This window comes from Chiloscyllium plagiosum, unplaced genomic scaffold (assembly GCF_037043375.1).
Source record: "Chiloscyllium plagiosum isolate Xiang-an unplaced genomic scaffold, Cpla_swu_hap1 HiC_scaffold_17, whole genome shotgun sequence".
NCBI classification, from domain to species: Eukaryota; Metazoa; Chordata; class Chondrichthyes; order Orectolobiformes; family Hemiscylliidae; genus Chiloscyllium; species Chiloscyllium plagiosum.
The window spans coordinates 43401170-43418480 of record NW_028270155.1 but is presented as its reverse complement, the minus strand read 5'-3'; the positions used below and the strand labels follow the sequence as shown (position 1 = coordinate 43418480).

Sequence of the window (17311 nt, the reverse complement as noted above, 5' to 3'; positions counted from 1 at the left end):
GACCACTCTATCGACCTGCATTGCCACCTTCAGCATACAATGGGTCTGACAACCCAGATCTCTCTGTACATCAAATTTTCCCAGGGCTTTTCCATTTACTGTATAGTTAGCTCTTGAATTGGATCTTCCAAAATGCTTCACATCATATTTGCCCAGGTTGAACTCCATCTGCCATTTCTCCCCAACTCTCCAATCTGTCTATATTCTGCTGTATTCTCTGACAGTCCCCTTCACTATCTGCTACTCCACCAATCTGAGTGTCATCTGCAAACTTGCTAATCAGACCACTTATACCTTTCTCCAGATCATTTATGTATGTCACAAACAACACTGTACCCAACACGGATTCCTGTGGAACACCACTGGTTACAGATCTCCATTTTGAGAAATTCCCTTCCACTACTACTCTCTGTGTCCTGCTGCCCAGCTAGTTTTCTAGTACACCCTGGACCCCATGCGACTTCATTTTCTCCATTAGCCTACCATGGGGAGCCTTACTGAAGTCCATGTATATGACATCTACAGCACTTCCTCAAATAATTATATTAAGTAGATAAAACATGACCGTCTCTGCACAAAACCATTCTGCCTATCACTGATAAGCCCATTTCTTCCAAATGTAAATAGATAAGGTAGATATCGTAGTAAAAAAAACTTATGGCATGCTTGCCTTCATTGAAAGGGGCATTAAGTAGAAGGATAGGCAAGTTATACTGCAGCTTTATAGAACTTTAGTTAGGCCACACTTGGAATATTGCATACAGTTCTGGTCACCAAGGATGTAGATGTTTTGGAGAGGGTACAAAAAACATTTACCAGGATGTTGCCTGGTATGGGGGATTTTAGCTACGAAGAGAGGTTGGATAGACTGGGTTTGTTTTCACTGGAATGCAGGAGGTGAGGGGCAACCTGATAGAAGTTTAAAAGATTGTGAATGGTATGGATAGAAGGAGAAGGATGAGGCTTTTTCCCAGAGTGGAGGGGTCAATTACTAGGGGACACAGGTTCAAGGTGCAAAGGGGGAAGTTTAAATAAAGATGTGCAAGGCAGGTTTTTCACACAAATACTGGTGAGTGCCTCGAACATGTTGCCAGAGGAGGTGGTAGAAGCAAACACAATAGCAGCATTCAAGAAGCACCTGGGTGAATACATGAATGGGAAGGGAATAGAGGGATACAGGTTCTGTTAGTGAAGACAGTTTTAGCGTAGAAGGGGAAAATGTGGTGGTGCAGGCTTGGAGGGCTGCAGGGCCTGTTCCTGTGCTGTATTGTTTTTTGTTGTATCTCCATTGTTGATCATTTTACAATAAAGTTCTGACCAAAGGTAATTAATAGAAATTATCAATCATAAAGGAACCAATACCTATTCATCAGGACTTGCCCCTCCACCCTACTCTACCCTGCCTCTCACATTAAAGTTTCCACAGTCAACAGGGACATAATTCCTTCAAAAATAGTCAGAGACAGAGGCAGCATATTTCTACCTTGAAGCAGGTTGACTATTATTTGCCAGATTGTTAGAATTGAGACAATCTACTGAATGCTCAATTCGACTTTTTTCCTTGGTATCGATTTAAGATCAATGGCAGTGCAGCTGCCTCAGGTTATTTTAGACATTGAGAGATTTGCTTAGCTGAGAAAAAAAAACTGTTGCAGGTCCAGACCAAATTTAGATGTTGCAGGTCTAGACCAGATTTAGATGTTTCAATTGGAGTGCACACGAGCTGCATTCTGTGCATGATTCATTTGGAAACTGCTTTGAAGAAATGGAAGAAGGACCATTTTAGAGTGAAATTATCCTTTCTGCAGACATTTTTATAAAAACAAATATTGTTACAACTTCCTAAAGGAAAAACTGGGTAATACAGTGTCATCTCTGAAACCTGATCATATGCAGACCTCCTTTCTTTGATGCTTTGAAAATGTGACGGGGGGGCCGTCTTCTTGAAATGGATGAGAACATGAATGTAGCACAAACAATTTCACTCCAGAAAAATCACAATTATGGTGAATGGGGAAAGTAGAAAAATTCTATCAATATTCTGGCTGTTATCATTGATCAGAAACTAAACTAGGTCAGCCAAATAAATATTCTGGTTAGAAAAGCAGTTTTCAGAAGCTGGAAGTTCTGTAGTGAATAACTCATCACCCGACTCACCAAATTTCACACACCTCCTGCAACACAGAAGTTAGGCCTGTGATGGAATACTCTTCAATTGCCTGGATGAGTGCAACATCAATAAGAGCTTGACACCATCCAAGACAAAGCAGCTGGCGTGACTGGCACCCCTTTCAGCAACTTCAACATTCACTTGCATCACCATGGCGACACAATTTGTATCACCCACAAGGTGTGTGGCAGTAACTCACCAAGGGTCCTTTGACACGTTCCAAACTCATGACCATCATTACCTGGAGAGACAGAGAAGCACATGGCAATACCATGAACTTCAAGTTGCCCTCGAAGTCACTGAACATCCTGATTTGGAATTATGTTGCCGTTCTTTTGCTGTCGCTGGGTTGACGTCCTGGATCTCCCTTCCTATCAGCATTGCAGGTATACCTATACCACATGCACTGCAAGTAGCAGTTTAAGGCGGTTGCTCATCAGCACCATCCGAAGGGAGATTAGGGGTGGGCGATACATGCTGGCCAAGTCAGCATCACTTACATCCAATGAAAGAATTAAAAACAAGTTATTCTAAGTTACAGCACTTTGCTGGTTTGAGGACAGATATTTACCTTCCTACATCTAGGTTTGATCAGAAATCGGATACTGAGAGGCTAATACCAAATCATGTAAGCATTACGTTTCATGCATCCCTTGTATCTACTGAAAGATGAATCATTCCTTTTATTATTCCTTTACAAAACGGGAGAACAAATTAAAAAAATAAAGGATTTGATCTGAGGGAGAAGAGAAATATTTGACATTTAAACCTAGAGACAAAGAATCATTTTAAATGAGAGGGGAGGACAAGAATGGATCACAGAGGAAATAAGATTCAGATGTAGGGGGGTGAGCAGATGAACAGAAAGCAAGAAATTATGGACTTTGGAGACCAGGAAAGGAGGCAAATGTGTATTAAAACATTGATATGGATTTGAAGATTGCTGTGGAAGTAGGGATCTATGATCCAACAGGAATATGAACCATTTAGTGAACTCCAGAGAATATGCAATGAATTAAATATTTAGAGGAATGATACATTCAAAAAGACAAAGTGGATGGAAAGGCAGGTCATGCAGTGATCTCTCAGGAAAAGCGAGTTGTTGGTGTGGAAAAATACACAGTTTGAACATGAAATAAGCCAAACTAACACTAGGGTATGCTAAAGACCATTAGGTTACATGAAAAAGCAGCTACTTCACTCTATTTAGAAATACTGTATATATCAGAAAAGTTATGTTGATTGGCAACTTCAATCAACATAACACAACTTGGGTTTTGTCAAATTAAATGGCGCCAGAGCTGGTGAGTTTAATGCATTTGTAGATTAATATACCTTGTGCAGTTACTGGGAAACAGTATTGCAAGGTTGCAAACAGATTGCATTTAATGTGATCCAAGGTTCAGGAACAAAAAGATCAGGAGCCAGGTATATAGGTTCAAAGAAGTTAATTTGAAAGAAATTAAATGACAACTTGAGCAAATGGATTGGAAAGAAAGACTGATCGAATAGAGGGCAAAAGGGAAAATCTTTAAAAACGTTCACAATTTTCAGGGGAGCTCTTCTAACCTCCTAGCCTGTCAGGCAGAAACCACTGAGAAACAGCACAAATAACTTACCTGTTTCAAACCTTTTCTGCTCCACTGGCTGGAAAGGGCACGGTGATGTTCCATTATGTTGCGCTCGTTTCTACATCCAGACTTTGGTAATTAGAAGTTGTCGTAAAGCAAATGGACATTTGGCTGTCCAACAGGAGGCTCCAGAAAATACGACAGAAGCTAGTATTAGACCAAGAATGGGAAGCAATATGTCTAACTTAGAGATATTAGTACATTGATTTTGCAAGGAATATGAACTTAAATTTGTTCTATGCTGAGACTTCAGCAAAAACATTTAACACAAGCCCGTATAGGAAATTATTTTACAAGGCAGGAAGATAGAATAAGGGAGGCATTTTTAAATGACTAACTACATAGTCAGTTCAGAGGATGCCAAAAGCAGTTGTCAACATGGACAAAAAAAATGTCTGTTTGATACTAAATGATACCATTTTTGCAGTCATTGCTGGTTTTGTGGAACATTAATATTTTGGAAAAAGGACTATTCAAAGTACTACTGCTTGTCGTGTACTCACTCCAGGAGGAAGATGAGAAAATACTGCTAGTTACAGAGAAATCTTGGGTCAGATTTTCCATTTCCAAATTGGGGTGGACTACACGTGGGATAGCATTTAAAACTGCGGCCCAGCTGCTGGGTTGGAAATTGCAAGCTAGCTTCTGCCATTGGCTACTTAAGGTAGCATGGAAGGCAAAATATCCAGCCTTTATTAAAGCTCATTGAGGCTGCAATAAAAGACTGCAAATGAGAAACCTCATAAGATCTAGGAGGCAGCCAAGAATTGGCAGCTCCTGAATCATATCTGATGTGAGTCAGCAGGAAAGGGTGGTCTTAAAACTTTATATCAATTGATTAATCTGGTTGCAAAGTCTTGCTACATGTATTGAAATATTACAGGTACTCATCAAGCAAGGGTCGAGTCTAGGGGAGAGGACCCTAGCATCTCTGGGGCTGTGAATACAATAATATTGTGTAGGCTTCAGAGCATTGAACCAGGGTCCTCAGACCTCACCTGGACAATAGGAAAAGTGCGAGGTACAAACAATGACTGCAGATGCTGGAAACCAGATTCTGGATTAGTGGTGCTGGAAGAGCATAGCAGTTCAGGCAGCATCCAAGGAGCAGCGAAATCGACGTTTCGGGGAAAAAGCCCTTCATCACGAATAAAGGCAGCAAGCCTGAAGCGTGGAGAGATAAGCTAGAGGAGGATAGGGGTGGGAGAAAGTAGCATAGAGTACAATAAGTGAGTGGGGGAGGGGATGAAGGTGATAGGTCAGGGAGGAGAGGGTGGAGTGGATAGGTGGAAAAGGAGATAGGCAGGTAGGACAAGTCCGGACAAGTCATGGGGACATTGCTGAGCTGGAAGTTTGGAACTAGGGTGAGGTGGGGGAAGGGGAAATGAGGAAACTGTTGAAGTCCACATTGATACCCTGGGGTTGAAGTGTTCCGATGAGGCGTTCTTCCTCCAGGCGTCTGGTGGTGAGAGAGTGGCAGTGAAGGAGGCCCAGGACCTCCATGTCCTCGGCAGAGTGGGAGGGGGAGTTGAAATGTTGGGCCACGGGGCGGTGTGGTTGATTGGTGTGGGTGTCCTGGAGATGTTCCCTAAAGCGCTCTGCTAGGAGGCGCCCAGTCTCCCCAATGTAGAGGAGACCGCATCGGGAACAACGGATACAATAAATAATATTAGTAGATGTGCAGGTAAAACTTTGATGGATGTGGAAGGCTCCTTTAGGGCCTTGGATAGCGGGGCGGGAGGAGGTGTGGGCGCAGGCTTTACAGTTCCTGCGGTGGTCTCCTCCAAGCAGAGCGCTTTAGGGAACATCTCCAGGACACCACACCCGCACCAATCAACTACACCGTCCCGTGGCCCAATATTTCAACTCCCCCTCCCACTCTGCCGAGGACATGGAGGTCCTGGGTCTCCTTCACCGCCGCTCCCTCACCACCAGACGCCTGGAGGAAGAACGCCTCATCTTGCACCTCGGAACACTTCAACCCCAGGGCATCAATGTGGACTTCAACAGTTTCCTCATTTCCCCTTCCCCCACCTCACCCTAGTTCCAAACTTCCAGCTCAGCACTGTCCCCATGACTTGTCCTACCTGCCTATCTCCTTTTCCACCTATCCATTCCACCCTCTCCTCCCTGACCTATCACCTTCATCCCCTCCCCCACTCACCCATTGTACTCTATGCTACTTTCTCCCCACCCCCACCCTCCTCTAGCTTATCTCTCCATGCTTCAGGCTCGCTGCCTTTATTCCTGATGAAGGGCTTTTTCCCGAAACGTCGATTTCACTGCTCCTTGGATGCTGCCTGAACTGCTGTGCTCTTCCAGGACCACTAATCCAGAATAGGAAAAGTGCACCTGGAAATTGCACTTGCTGTATCACATGTGCAGATTGAGGTATCACAGTGGTTGCATACATAGTGAAGAAGAGTAATTGCACATAAAGGAGACACTGCTGTCAAACTGCAGCCATGGAGGAGTGGGTCTGTCTACCAACACAGCAGGATCTACTGAAACAGGTGAAACTACCTAAGCATGCCAGAACAGCAATGCAAAAGGAGACTATGACTCAGGGAGCTAGTCACAGACATTTGTACACTCATCAATGTGGAGCTCACACCTTACTTCATGCACATACATATCCTGCAGTAGCGGTTAAGAAAACTGTGGACTTGAATTTCTTCAGTCCCGAATCTAGACCTGTGTGACATTTCACACAGTTTGTTGCACACAGCTACGTGGTTGCAGAACCTCTCTTTGTTAAGGCTGGCAAGGATATTAAATTACCTGCCAATGGGGCCTCCCAGATTGAAAGACTACTTGGTTTTGCTGCAATTGTTGCACTTTCATAAGTGCAGGCATCTTTAAATGTACCATGTGGTCATCAAGGCACCTGGTGTTGTACTTGGTGTTCACTCAGAATAAAAGATTCTCGATTGCGAATGCACAATGCATGTAATCTCTGCTAGTCAAATCTTCTGATGTTCTTCCAATCCATAACCCAAGTTCTGGAATAGATTTTAGTGGTAACAGATTTATTCAGAGGCAACAGCTCTTTACCCCTATGTGCACCATAAACTGGGTCCCAGAGCAGTTACAGTGATTTGCTGACAATAAGCCTGCTCCAAATGCATCTCTGTTGCTGGACTGCTTGGGTAGAGAATTGCAACAATCACTTGACAGGGTTTTGGGCATGAACTGACAGAATAGGAGGATGCTGGTGTTGAGCATAAACACAGACATAGATTAGTTGGTCAAATTGGCTGTGCTGTATTCAAAGTAGAGAGTGTGGTGATGGAAAAGCACAGTAGGTCAGGCAGCATCTGAGGACCAGGCAACCACTCTTGATCAGGAATCATTAGCCCTTCCTGCCGAATGGCTCTTATCCGAAATGTCGATTCTCCTGCTCCTCGGATGCTGCCTGACCTGCTGTGCTTTTCCAGCATCACACTCTCGACTCTGATCGCCAGCATCTACAATCTTCAGTTTATCCCTGTATTCAAAGCAACTGAGTTGACAGATGGGATTGCCATATGAGAGTTAATGAAGCTAAATTTCAGAGGAAAAGGGCAATTCAGAGATTATCTTATAGGCTTTAAGGCTAATATAGGTGATTCAATCACATGGGCAAATGGATGTTAAGGAGTTCAGATATAACATATTTCTTGGGGAATGAGTACAAATTGAGATAATAATTGTATTTGGTAATAACCAGATTTTTGTAGGAAGACAACTGAAGAAGATGAGAAATAAAGTACAGTTTGAAGTGTTTAAGAGTCATTTAGGACTGATCTAATAAATGTTCCTTTGTGTTGCATATTCCTGAAGAGACTGGGTCATTTCGTGTGTAGGTTGCTTGGTTAAAACCATCTAATGACCAACAGGCGGCTTCTGAGCTTGTTCAATTTCCTTGGAAACCAAGAAGGGCTCAAAATTTATTCTGAAATTGGCTGCAGAATATTCTTTATTTTACGTTGCCTTGTCAGCCTCACAAGATATCATAACTAATGGTCCCGAAGGGCAACAAAGGAGCTTTTTTTATTATTCAAAATCACAAGCTTTCGGAGTGTAGCTCCTTCATCAGGTGTAATGGGAGGGAAGCACATAAAAGACAGAATTTAAGGGCAGAGAGATCAAAAGATCATACAGATGGTATGAGTGGAGTGTTGAATAATAAATCTCCACAGGTGACCGAGAGTGTTGAGGTATGAGTAAAATGTCAATAGCTGAATAACCCATGGTGACCCATAATTTGATTAAATGAGGCAGAGAGATAATTACAAAAAAATTAAAAATAAACTAGTGCTGGAGACAAACCAAAAGACTGGAATAACATGAAACACAAACAGAAGCTGCTAGAAAAGGCCAGCAGGTGCAGCAGTATTTGTGAAGATAAAACAGAGGAAGGGCCACCAAACCTGAAACCTTAACACTGATGTTTCTTCACAGGTGCTGCCAGACCCACTGAGCCCTCCCCCAGCAACTCCTGCTCTTGCCCCCGATTTACAGCATCCACCGTGCTTTTGGTTTTTATTTAACTGGAATAACATGCTCGGTTTAAGAGTTGCATGCCGAGGGTCTAACCAAAGTAATAAGTAATCTAAAACTGAACAAACTAATTAAGGTAGAGAAATTGTAACAATTTATCAAGGTGATGGTGTCAAAACAGGACAGTAAGGAAGACAGTAACAGAAGTGTGGTGGGGTCACATGTAACTTGATTCTGCATTGTTGTGTACCTCGAAGGCTGCCTTGGAGGTTGCTTACCTGAAGATCGGAAGCTCTTATTATCTTCCTACCTTGTTTCATTATATTATAGGTCATCCCTTCATTTGTTATTCAGCTGTTGAAACTTTACTCACACCGTCTAACCCCTTGGTCATCTGCAGAGACTTATTATTTGACACTCCACTCAAACTATTTGCATAATCTTTCGATTTCTCTAGCCTTGATCGCTCTGCCCTTAAATTCTGTGTACTTCCCTCTCACTTCGCCTGACAAAGGAGCAGTGCTCCAAAGGCTTGTGATTTCAAATAAACCTGTTGGATTATAACCTGGTGTTACGTGATTTCTGACTTCTAAAGGATAGGCTGTGCAGACAGAATGGTCTTTTTCTGCCATTCTCTTCATATATTCAGTTGTCAAAACGATGAACATAAACCATATCATTTGAAAATGGTAATACTTTTGACAGTTAACGAAGACCTACTGCCAAACAGCTGAGTTATCTGAAATACTAACTAAGAATATCATTAAATGGACCTAATACTAATTGGGAATATCATTAAATGGACCTATATCTATCTTGTTTTTGAAAGAACACCTTAATAAGCAAAGGAGACTTGCTTCAGGAGGAAAAATGCTCCATTTGAAAAAATCACAAGCTGCTTAACTGGAGTTACTTAAGACTATAAAAGTGTTTGAGAGGCCACATGACACAGTTTGAGTACATAAAAAGCTATCTTTTACAATATAATGCAGTCAGAAAGTTATCATGCCTGGAGCAACAATCTTTGTCCTCTCCCGCTTTGCTCCATTCTGACAATCCTCTCATCAAAGTTTGAGAGTGGTAAACCAGTGGACTGCCCATGACCGCAAATGGAGTGTTCCTACTTTTAATATACTTTGTACAATTCTGGTCGCTCTGCGGTAGGAAGGATGCTATTAAACTTGAGAGGGTGCAGAAAAGATTTACAAGGATATTGGTGGATCTGGAGGGTTGGACAGGTAGAATAGACTGGGGCTGTTTTCCCCGAAGCGCGGAAGCTGAGAGGCGACCTTATAGAGGTTTATAAAATCATGAGTGGCATAGACAGCATGAATAGCTAGGATCCTTTTCCTAGGGTGAGGGTGCAAAACTAGAGGGTATAGGTTTAAGGTGAAAGTGAAAAGATTTAAAAAGGACCTCAGAGGTAACTTTTCACACAGAGGATGGTTGATATATGGAACAAGCTACCAAAGGAAGTGGTGGAAGTGGGTAGCATTTCAACACTTAAAAGGCATCTGGATACGTATATGAATAGAAAGGGTATAGAGAGATATGGATCAAATGCTTGCAAATGGAATCAGATCAGATTGAGATATCTGGTCGGCATGGACGAGCTGAACTGTAGGGTCTGTTCCTGTTTTGTACAACAGAAATTAGCTGGGTGTACTTGATCCAGGAAGAGATTCCAGTGCAAACAATTTGTAAACAAAGTGACTTCAGCTCCAGACCAACATAAAATCATAAAGCTATACAGCACGGAAACACATCCTTTGGTCCAACTTATTTATGCTGACCAAATATCCTAATCTGATCTAGTCCCATTTGCCAGCATTTAGCCAATATCCCTCCAAACTCTTCCTATTAATGTAACCATCCAGATGCCTTATATGGCAACTCGAGTAATTCTTTTTCCTGAATTTAACTGTCACTTGGTCCAAGCACATCAATTTTCTATTTTTTTTCCCTAGACTTGGATGTTGTGTGCTAGTTTTCAAGAAGGGTAAATGTGTATATTTGCACAGTCTAATCCATTTGATATAATATTTATAGCCTTAGTTTTGATTGTATAAACTCATTTTTTAATGGTCCCTGAAGGAACCTGGTTGACTTATTTCTAATACTGAGCTACATATAGTGTTAGATCAGTATAATTGGCAACCTGACTTTTTGTTTTAAGTTCAGAAGGCCTAAGGCAAATAAAGGAATCAGTTCACTCCTTATAATATGGAAGTCTGCTTCTTTGGTGACAGGATATGCAATATTTAAACATTTATTCATGGGATGTAGGCATTTATTGCCCATCCCTGGTTATTCTTGAGGAAGTGGTGGTGAGATGCTTTCTTGAAACACAATGGAATTCTAGTGAGAGTGAAGGAATGGTGGTATATTTCCTAAGTTGAAACTTTATTGCTGGAACAGCACAGCAGGTCAGGCAGCATCCAGGGAACAGGAGATTCGACGTTTCGGGCACAGGCCCTTCTTCAGGAATGAGCAGAGAGTGTTCAGCAGGAGAAGATAAAAGGTAGGGAGGAGGGACTTGGAGGAGGGGCGTTGGAAATGTGATAGGTGGAAAGAGGTCAAGGTGAGGGTGATAGGTCGGAGTAGGATGGAGGCGGAGAGGTCAAGAAGAAGACTGCAGGTCAGGAAGGCGGTGCCGGGCTGGATGGATTCGGCCTGTGCCCGAAACGTCGAATCTCCTGTTCCCTGGATGCTGCCTGACCTACTGTGCTGTTCCAGCAATAAAGTTTCAACTTTGATCTCCAGCATCTGCAGACCTCACTTTCTCCTCATATATTTCCTAAGTCAGGGTGGTGAGTTGCTTGGAGGGGAACTTGCAGGTAGTAGTGTTTCCATGCATCTGCTGCTCTTGACATACTAAATGGAGGTGGTCACGGATTTGGAAAGTGCTGTCTAAGGATCTTTGGTGAATTTCTGCAGAGCATCTTGTAGATTGTACACACTGCTCTGACTGAGTGTTGCTAGTAAAGGTTTGTAGAATGTGTTATCAATCAAGTGGACTGTGTTGTTGAACAGGACTCATTCAGGCAAGAAGAGTAGTGTTCCATGACAATCTTCTGCCTTAGTTAGTGGACAGGCTTTTGGGAGTTAGGAGGTGAGCTACTGGCTGCAGTATTCTGAGCCTCTTAGCTGCTCTTGTAGTCACCGTATTTGTATGGTGAATCCAGTTGAATTTCTGGTCAATTGTAACCCCCAGGATGTTGATAGTGGAAGGGAGTTCAGTGATGGTCTCACCATTAAATGTGAGAGGTGGCGGTTAAATTCTCTCTTATTGGAGATGGTCATTGCTTGGCATTTGTGTGGCGCAAATGTTACATGTCATTGTCAGCCCAGGCTTTGACATTGTTCAGGTCTGGCTGCATTTAGACATGGACTGCTTTTGTATCTCAGGAATAACAAATGGTGCTGAACATGATGATTGCACGATGAACATCCACATTTCCAACCTTATGATTAAGGGGAGGTCATTGAAGATGGTTCAGCCAAGGACAATACCCTGAGGAACTCCTGTAGAGCTGCCCTGGAGCTGAGATGACTGACCTCCAACAACCACAACCATGTTCCTTTGTGCCAGATATGTCTACAACCAATGGAGAGATTTCCCTGATTCCTATTGATTACAGTTTTGTTCGGGCAAGATGCAAATGCAGCCTTGATGGCAAGGTCTGTCAGTCTCACCACTTCTGGAATTCAGTTCTTTTGTCCATGTTTGAACCTAAGGCTGTAATGTGGTCAGGAGCTGAGTGGCGTTGGTAGAACCCAAACTGGGCATCACTGAGCAGGTTATTGCTGAGCAGGTGCTGCTTGACAGCACTATTAATGACACCTTCTGTCACTTTACTGATAATCGAGAATAGAATGATGGAATAGTAATTGGCTGGATTGGATTTGTCCTGCTTTTTGTGTACAGGACATACCCGCATAGTTTTCCACATTGTCGGGTAGATGCTAGTATTGTAACTGTATTGGAACAGATTAGTTCTTCAGTACTATTGCCAGAACATTGTCAGGTCCCACAGCATTTGCAGTATACAGTGCCTCCAATCGTTTCTTGATATAACACAAAGAGAAAGGAATTGGTTGAAGACTGGCATCTGAGAGGTTGGGGACCACTGGAAGAGGACAAATGGATTACCCACTTAGCACTTCTGGCTGAAGATTGTTGTGATTACTTCAGCCTTATCTTTTGCACTGATCATAGAATCCCTACAGTGTAGAAACAGGCCATTTGGCCCAACAAGTCCATACTGCCGTCCAAAGCATATTCCACCCAGACCCATTCCCCTACCTTATTACTCTACATCTCCCCTAACTAATACGCCTAATTTACACATCCCTGAAGACTATGGGTAATTTAGTATGGCCAGTCCACCTAACCTGCACATCTGTGAGAGGAAATCAGAGCACCCGGAGGAAACCCACACAGTCACAGGGAGAATGTGCAAATTCCGCACAGACAGTCAACCGAGGCTGGAATTGAACCCAGGTGCCTGGTGCTGTGAGGCAGCAGTGCTAACCACTGAGCCACCGTGCTGCACTGATGTGCTGGGCTCTTCTATATCAAGATTGTGGATATTTGTGGAGCCTCCTCCTTCTCCAGTGAATTGTTTAATTGTTGACTGGGTGTGACAGGACTACAGAGCTTAGATCTGATCCATTGGTTGTGAGATCACTTTGCTCTGTCTATCACTTGCTGCTTATGCTGTTTGGCACACAAATAGTCCTGTCTGTTCAACCTCATTTTTAGGTATGCCTAGTGCTGGTTCTGGCATGTCCTCTTGCACTCTCTACTGAACCAGGGTTTATCCCCTGGCTTGATGGTAATGGCTGAGTGGGGGATATGCCGGGCTATGCATTTGCAGATTGTGTTGGAGTATGACCTGGGGGAGCACAGAAGACATACTGAAAATCAAACTAAAATTGAACACAAGTAAGAACCATTATTCTCCACTTGCCTCTCTGCATGCTTTACATTTTTGTGAAAATACCATTTATGAAGGATCTCTATTGCTGGAGCTTAAATGTGTTTGAAATGCCCCTGCTGACCTACTATTATACAATTGAATAATGCAGATTTGGCATTTTTTTTAAAATATAACTTTACTAAGTTCACTTTCAAACATGCCATTTAATTTAAATCGTAACTCATAACACTGACGCACAAATTCCAAACATTTATTAAGAGTTAAACTATATATAAGGTAACACTCTCATTGAGCAATGGTACTGAATGTTTCATTTGTTAAACAGGCTTTCTATCACACAAGCAGCATCACCCAAATTAAATTACCTCCTTTATGTATTTTTAAATGAATCTAAGACTGAACTTATCAATCAAGAATTACAATTGAAGAAAAGCAGCCAAAACCCAGTAAACTGACCTATTATATGTAAATTATATGTAACTTGAATTTTAGCGAATAAGATTGCAACAAACACATGCATTAGTACACACCATAAATCTCACAAAGATAAACACTTAAAGCTCATTGTCTTTAGCAAATCACACAGGGGTCATCAGGTCCTGATTTAACTTCACCCTCAAGTAATGTATTCATCACAGCCTTCATCAGATAGCTGGCTGTCCCTCTCTTACCAGTTGGAGGTGTATTGTAGAAGTCGGTCATGTCCTGTAAATAGATACAAAATGAATGAAATAACAAGAATTTCCAATCTTGTTTCTACTTACACATACTTGGAAATCTTTCTGAGGGTGAATTAATGCTAACAAGGATACCAATTACTTGCCATAATAGTAGGCTTATAAAAATCAAATCTGATCAGCTAAAGCCAAGATTATGAACATAAAATAAATATTCAACATTGAAGTTTTGATGTGCTTTCTTGCTGTCTGAAAATATTGATGAGTGCTCATCATGAATATGCATGGAAGCTCGAGCAGCAATTGCCGAAACATTGCTTTTTTGAAGTTGGTGGTAAATAAAATACATTCTTAACCGATAAAATGTCAAAGTTTAATAATAACAGTGATGCATGATAGCTGTCAGGTACCAGAAAACAAACCAATATCAACAAAAAGAAGTTTCAAATAAAAGTGATGGATTGTACTCTGACCCAAGTTAGAAATCAAAAACACAACCCACTAACATGACTAGTGATGTGCTTTTCTTTTAACCATAACCTGCACTGCACTGAGAGTACATACTCTCCACCTGGATGAGTGCAAGTCCAACTACATTCAAGCGCATTGACTTCATTCAGGGCCATTTGGCCTCCCATTCACTACCTTCAACATTCATTCCTTTCACCACCAATGCTCAGTAGCAGCATGTGCACAATCTGCAAGATGTATTGCAGGAATTCACCAAGACTTCTTCAATAGCACTTCCCAAACTACTTAGAAGGACAAGGGCTGCAGAAACATGACAACATCACAAACTCCAAGCGATACATCATCCACATCGCTGGACTTTCATTGTTACTTGGTCAAAATCCTGGAAACCCCTTCCTAACAGCAGTGTGGATATCCCCAGTCCCTGAAGTTGCAGTAGTTTGAGAAGGCAGTTTACCATCACCTCTCTACGGCAGTTAGGAATGGGCAGTAAATGTTGGCTTGGCTAGAGATACCCTCACCCTGCGAGGGAAAAATTTTTTAAAAGTGTACTTAAATATCTCCTTCCCTTTCCTTCACTAAGTCATTCACTCCTACCCATTCATTTTTTCTTTCAGAATTTACTCTCATAGTCTCTAATGTGTTACAATGATAGCAACCCTACCTCAAGCTCAAATCCTATTCCAAGATTTTGTGGCCAGGGTAGGTGTACATATAACTTGGCCGAACAGGGTGAGTATCAACTTGTAAATCTTTCCAATGTATGCCTATGTTGTGCAAATCAGGTGGTAACAGTGATTAAGATTCCTAGTTAATAAGGTGTTAGAAAGAAATTGGAACGTTGACTATCACTATCCAAATTACAAGAATTGTAGTTTGTTGCCAAAGCAACTCTTACTCCTTGGAATCTTAGTTATCTAGACGGCTGGTGTAGATCAGATTGGTGCCAGCAACATGGGTTTGCTCCCTGTCCAGCTGGGGTGCAAATCTGCCTGGCCATTGTGGAGATCATGAAGTGGAAAGTCAAACCTGCCTTTGGGATGAGGATTCATGAAGAAGAAGAGCCTTGCATCAAAATTATGATTTACAAAATCTGATGACAGTCTTAGTTTCAGGAATTCTTCTTCACATGACTAGAGACTGGCAGTCTGCTGAGGGTGTGCATCTATGACATAAATGATTTCCTCACGGTTATCAGCAGGTTTCAGCTTTGCTGATACTCAACAACAAAATGCATATCGCTAAATCTGGTTCCCAATGTTGGAATGGACTTTGTTGCTTAGAATACAAAACAGCATTGTTTAATAAAGTCAGATGCAAGGAATACTGACACTTTTGGTGTCATGCTATATTTTATGCATCACAGCTGAAATCAAGAGTTCTTGAAGTTTATGAAGTTCTTGAGATTCAAATCAACTCAAGGTGGCACATTAACAACCAATTTAACTACTACAGAAGCAGGCAGCATCTTTAAAATGATACTCTCTTTCTAACTGCAGGGTTCCATGTACTTACAATTTCATTTGGGTTGGAGACATGGAGAAATAAGTGAATAGCCTATGTCCCTCAAGGAAATGTCAGAATGTTACAGTGCAAATGGTAAGTTGGGGTTAATTTTGCTCCTTCGGCACAGGGTGGGCAAAGAGAGCTGTACCTTTGTATCCATTTTCTTTCAGCCTATAATTTCCACGGGTTCATATTCGGGGGACAAAAGGTTTGTTTTGATTCATGGTGCAAGCCTTATCACAACTACTGGGAATTGGGACCTTGTTCCCAGGAATTCTAATGTGTCATGGGTATCTACCAACAGGTGACCGATAAACCAAAGCATTCCAGTGTAAGGAAGATTTGCTACTGGCCTGCTCCCCAGATCTCCTCCTTGACCCTGCAAGAGCCATCTGGGGCTGAACAGTTTTGTGAGCTGTATTCCCATGAAACAGACATTTCCCCAGTTTCCGTTTGATGCTCCTCTGCAGCTGCCTATCAAGATTTATCAAAGGCACCTCAGCTGAGAAACCAGAATGGCATCCAAAAAGAATTGAAGTACAGCTGAACTGCTTGAGGACTAGAGGTCACAGCTAGGGTCAAATCTTGATTGTTGATCTCCTTGGCTGGACAACCTTCACAACACAGGTTGTAGCTCAGTATGTACTACAAAAATATAGCAAAACACATGGTGCGGCATGACAAAAAAAATCATCATATTATACAAAAACAAAGGGCATCTCACTTAGAGCCATAGAGTCCTACAGGATGGAGACAGGCCCTTTGGCCCAAACTGGTCCATGCATTTGTCCAAATGTCGTGTATATGTTGTTAATGTACCCGCCTCAACCACTTTCGCTGGTAGTTCATTCCTTATGCGTATCACCTTTTGTGTAAAAAACGTTGCTCCTCAGATTTCCTTTTATTTGTTCCCCTTTAACCGTAAACTGACACCTTCTAGTCCTCGATTTCCCAACCCTGGAAAAATGACTGAGTGCATTCACCCTATCCATGCCAATCATGATCTTATACACCTCTATAAGGACCCCCTCAGTCTCCTACACTAAGGAAGTGTAGGAGCTTGTCCAACCTCTCCCTAGAACTAGACCATTGAGTCCAGGCAACATCCTTGTAAATTTCGCCTGCACTCTTTCCAGTTCTTAGTGTCATAGGGAAAGTTTTTTGCTAATGTTATGCTTAGAAAATTCTACCTACTTGTACACTGAATGTATTCTGAAACACAGTATAGTTTCCATGCTGGCAGATCTATAGTGGATATGATCTTCTCTGTATGCAAACAAAACAGAAGTGTCGGGAACAGTATATTTCTGAAGTGCGGAAGAATGCAAACTTGATGAGCCAAAGGACCTTTTTTTAATGCTGCAGACCTCTATGACTCTGATCCAAGTGTCCTAATGCATTGGTCACAAACAACTAATTTGCACAACATGT

The 17311-nt window shown here is 42.0% G+C and overlaps 1 protein-coding gene across 3 annotated transcripts in view; it reads right to left on the bottom strand.

Moving 5' to 3' along the window:
• Positions 1-13409: 13409 nt before the first annotated feature.
• The window catches only part of phkb (phosphorylase kinase, beta), a 349249-nt gene continuing 345347 nt past the window's right edge, over positions 13410-17311 (bottom strand). For all 3 annotated transcript variants that reach the window (XM_087995880.1, XM_043706918.2, XM_087995881.1), the window contains one exon: positions 13410-13931. In XM_087995880.1, the coding sequence (XP_087852006.1) occupies positions 13797-13931 (135 nt within the window). In that variant the 3' untranslated portion in view covers positions 13410-13796. The remainder of the gene's footprint in view (positions 13932-17311) is intronic.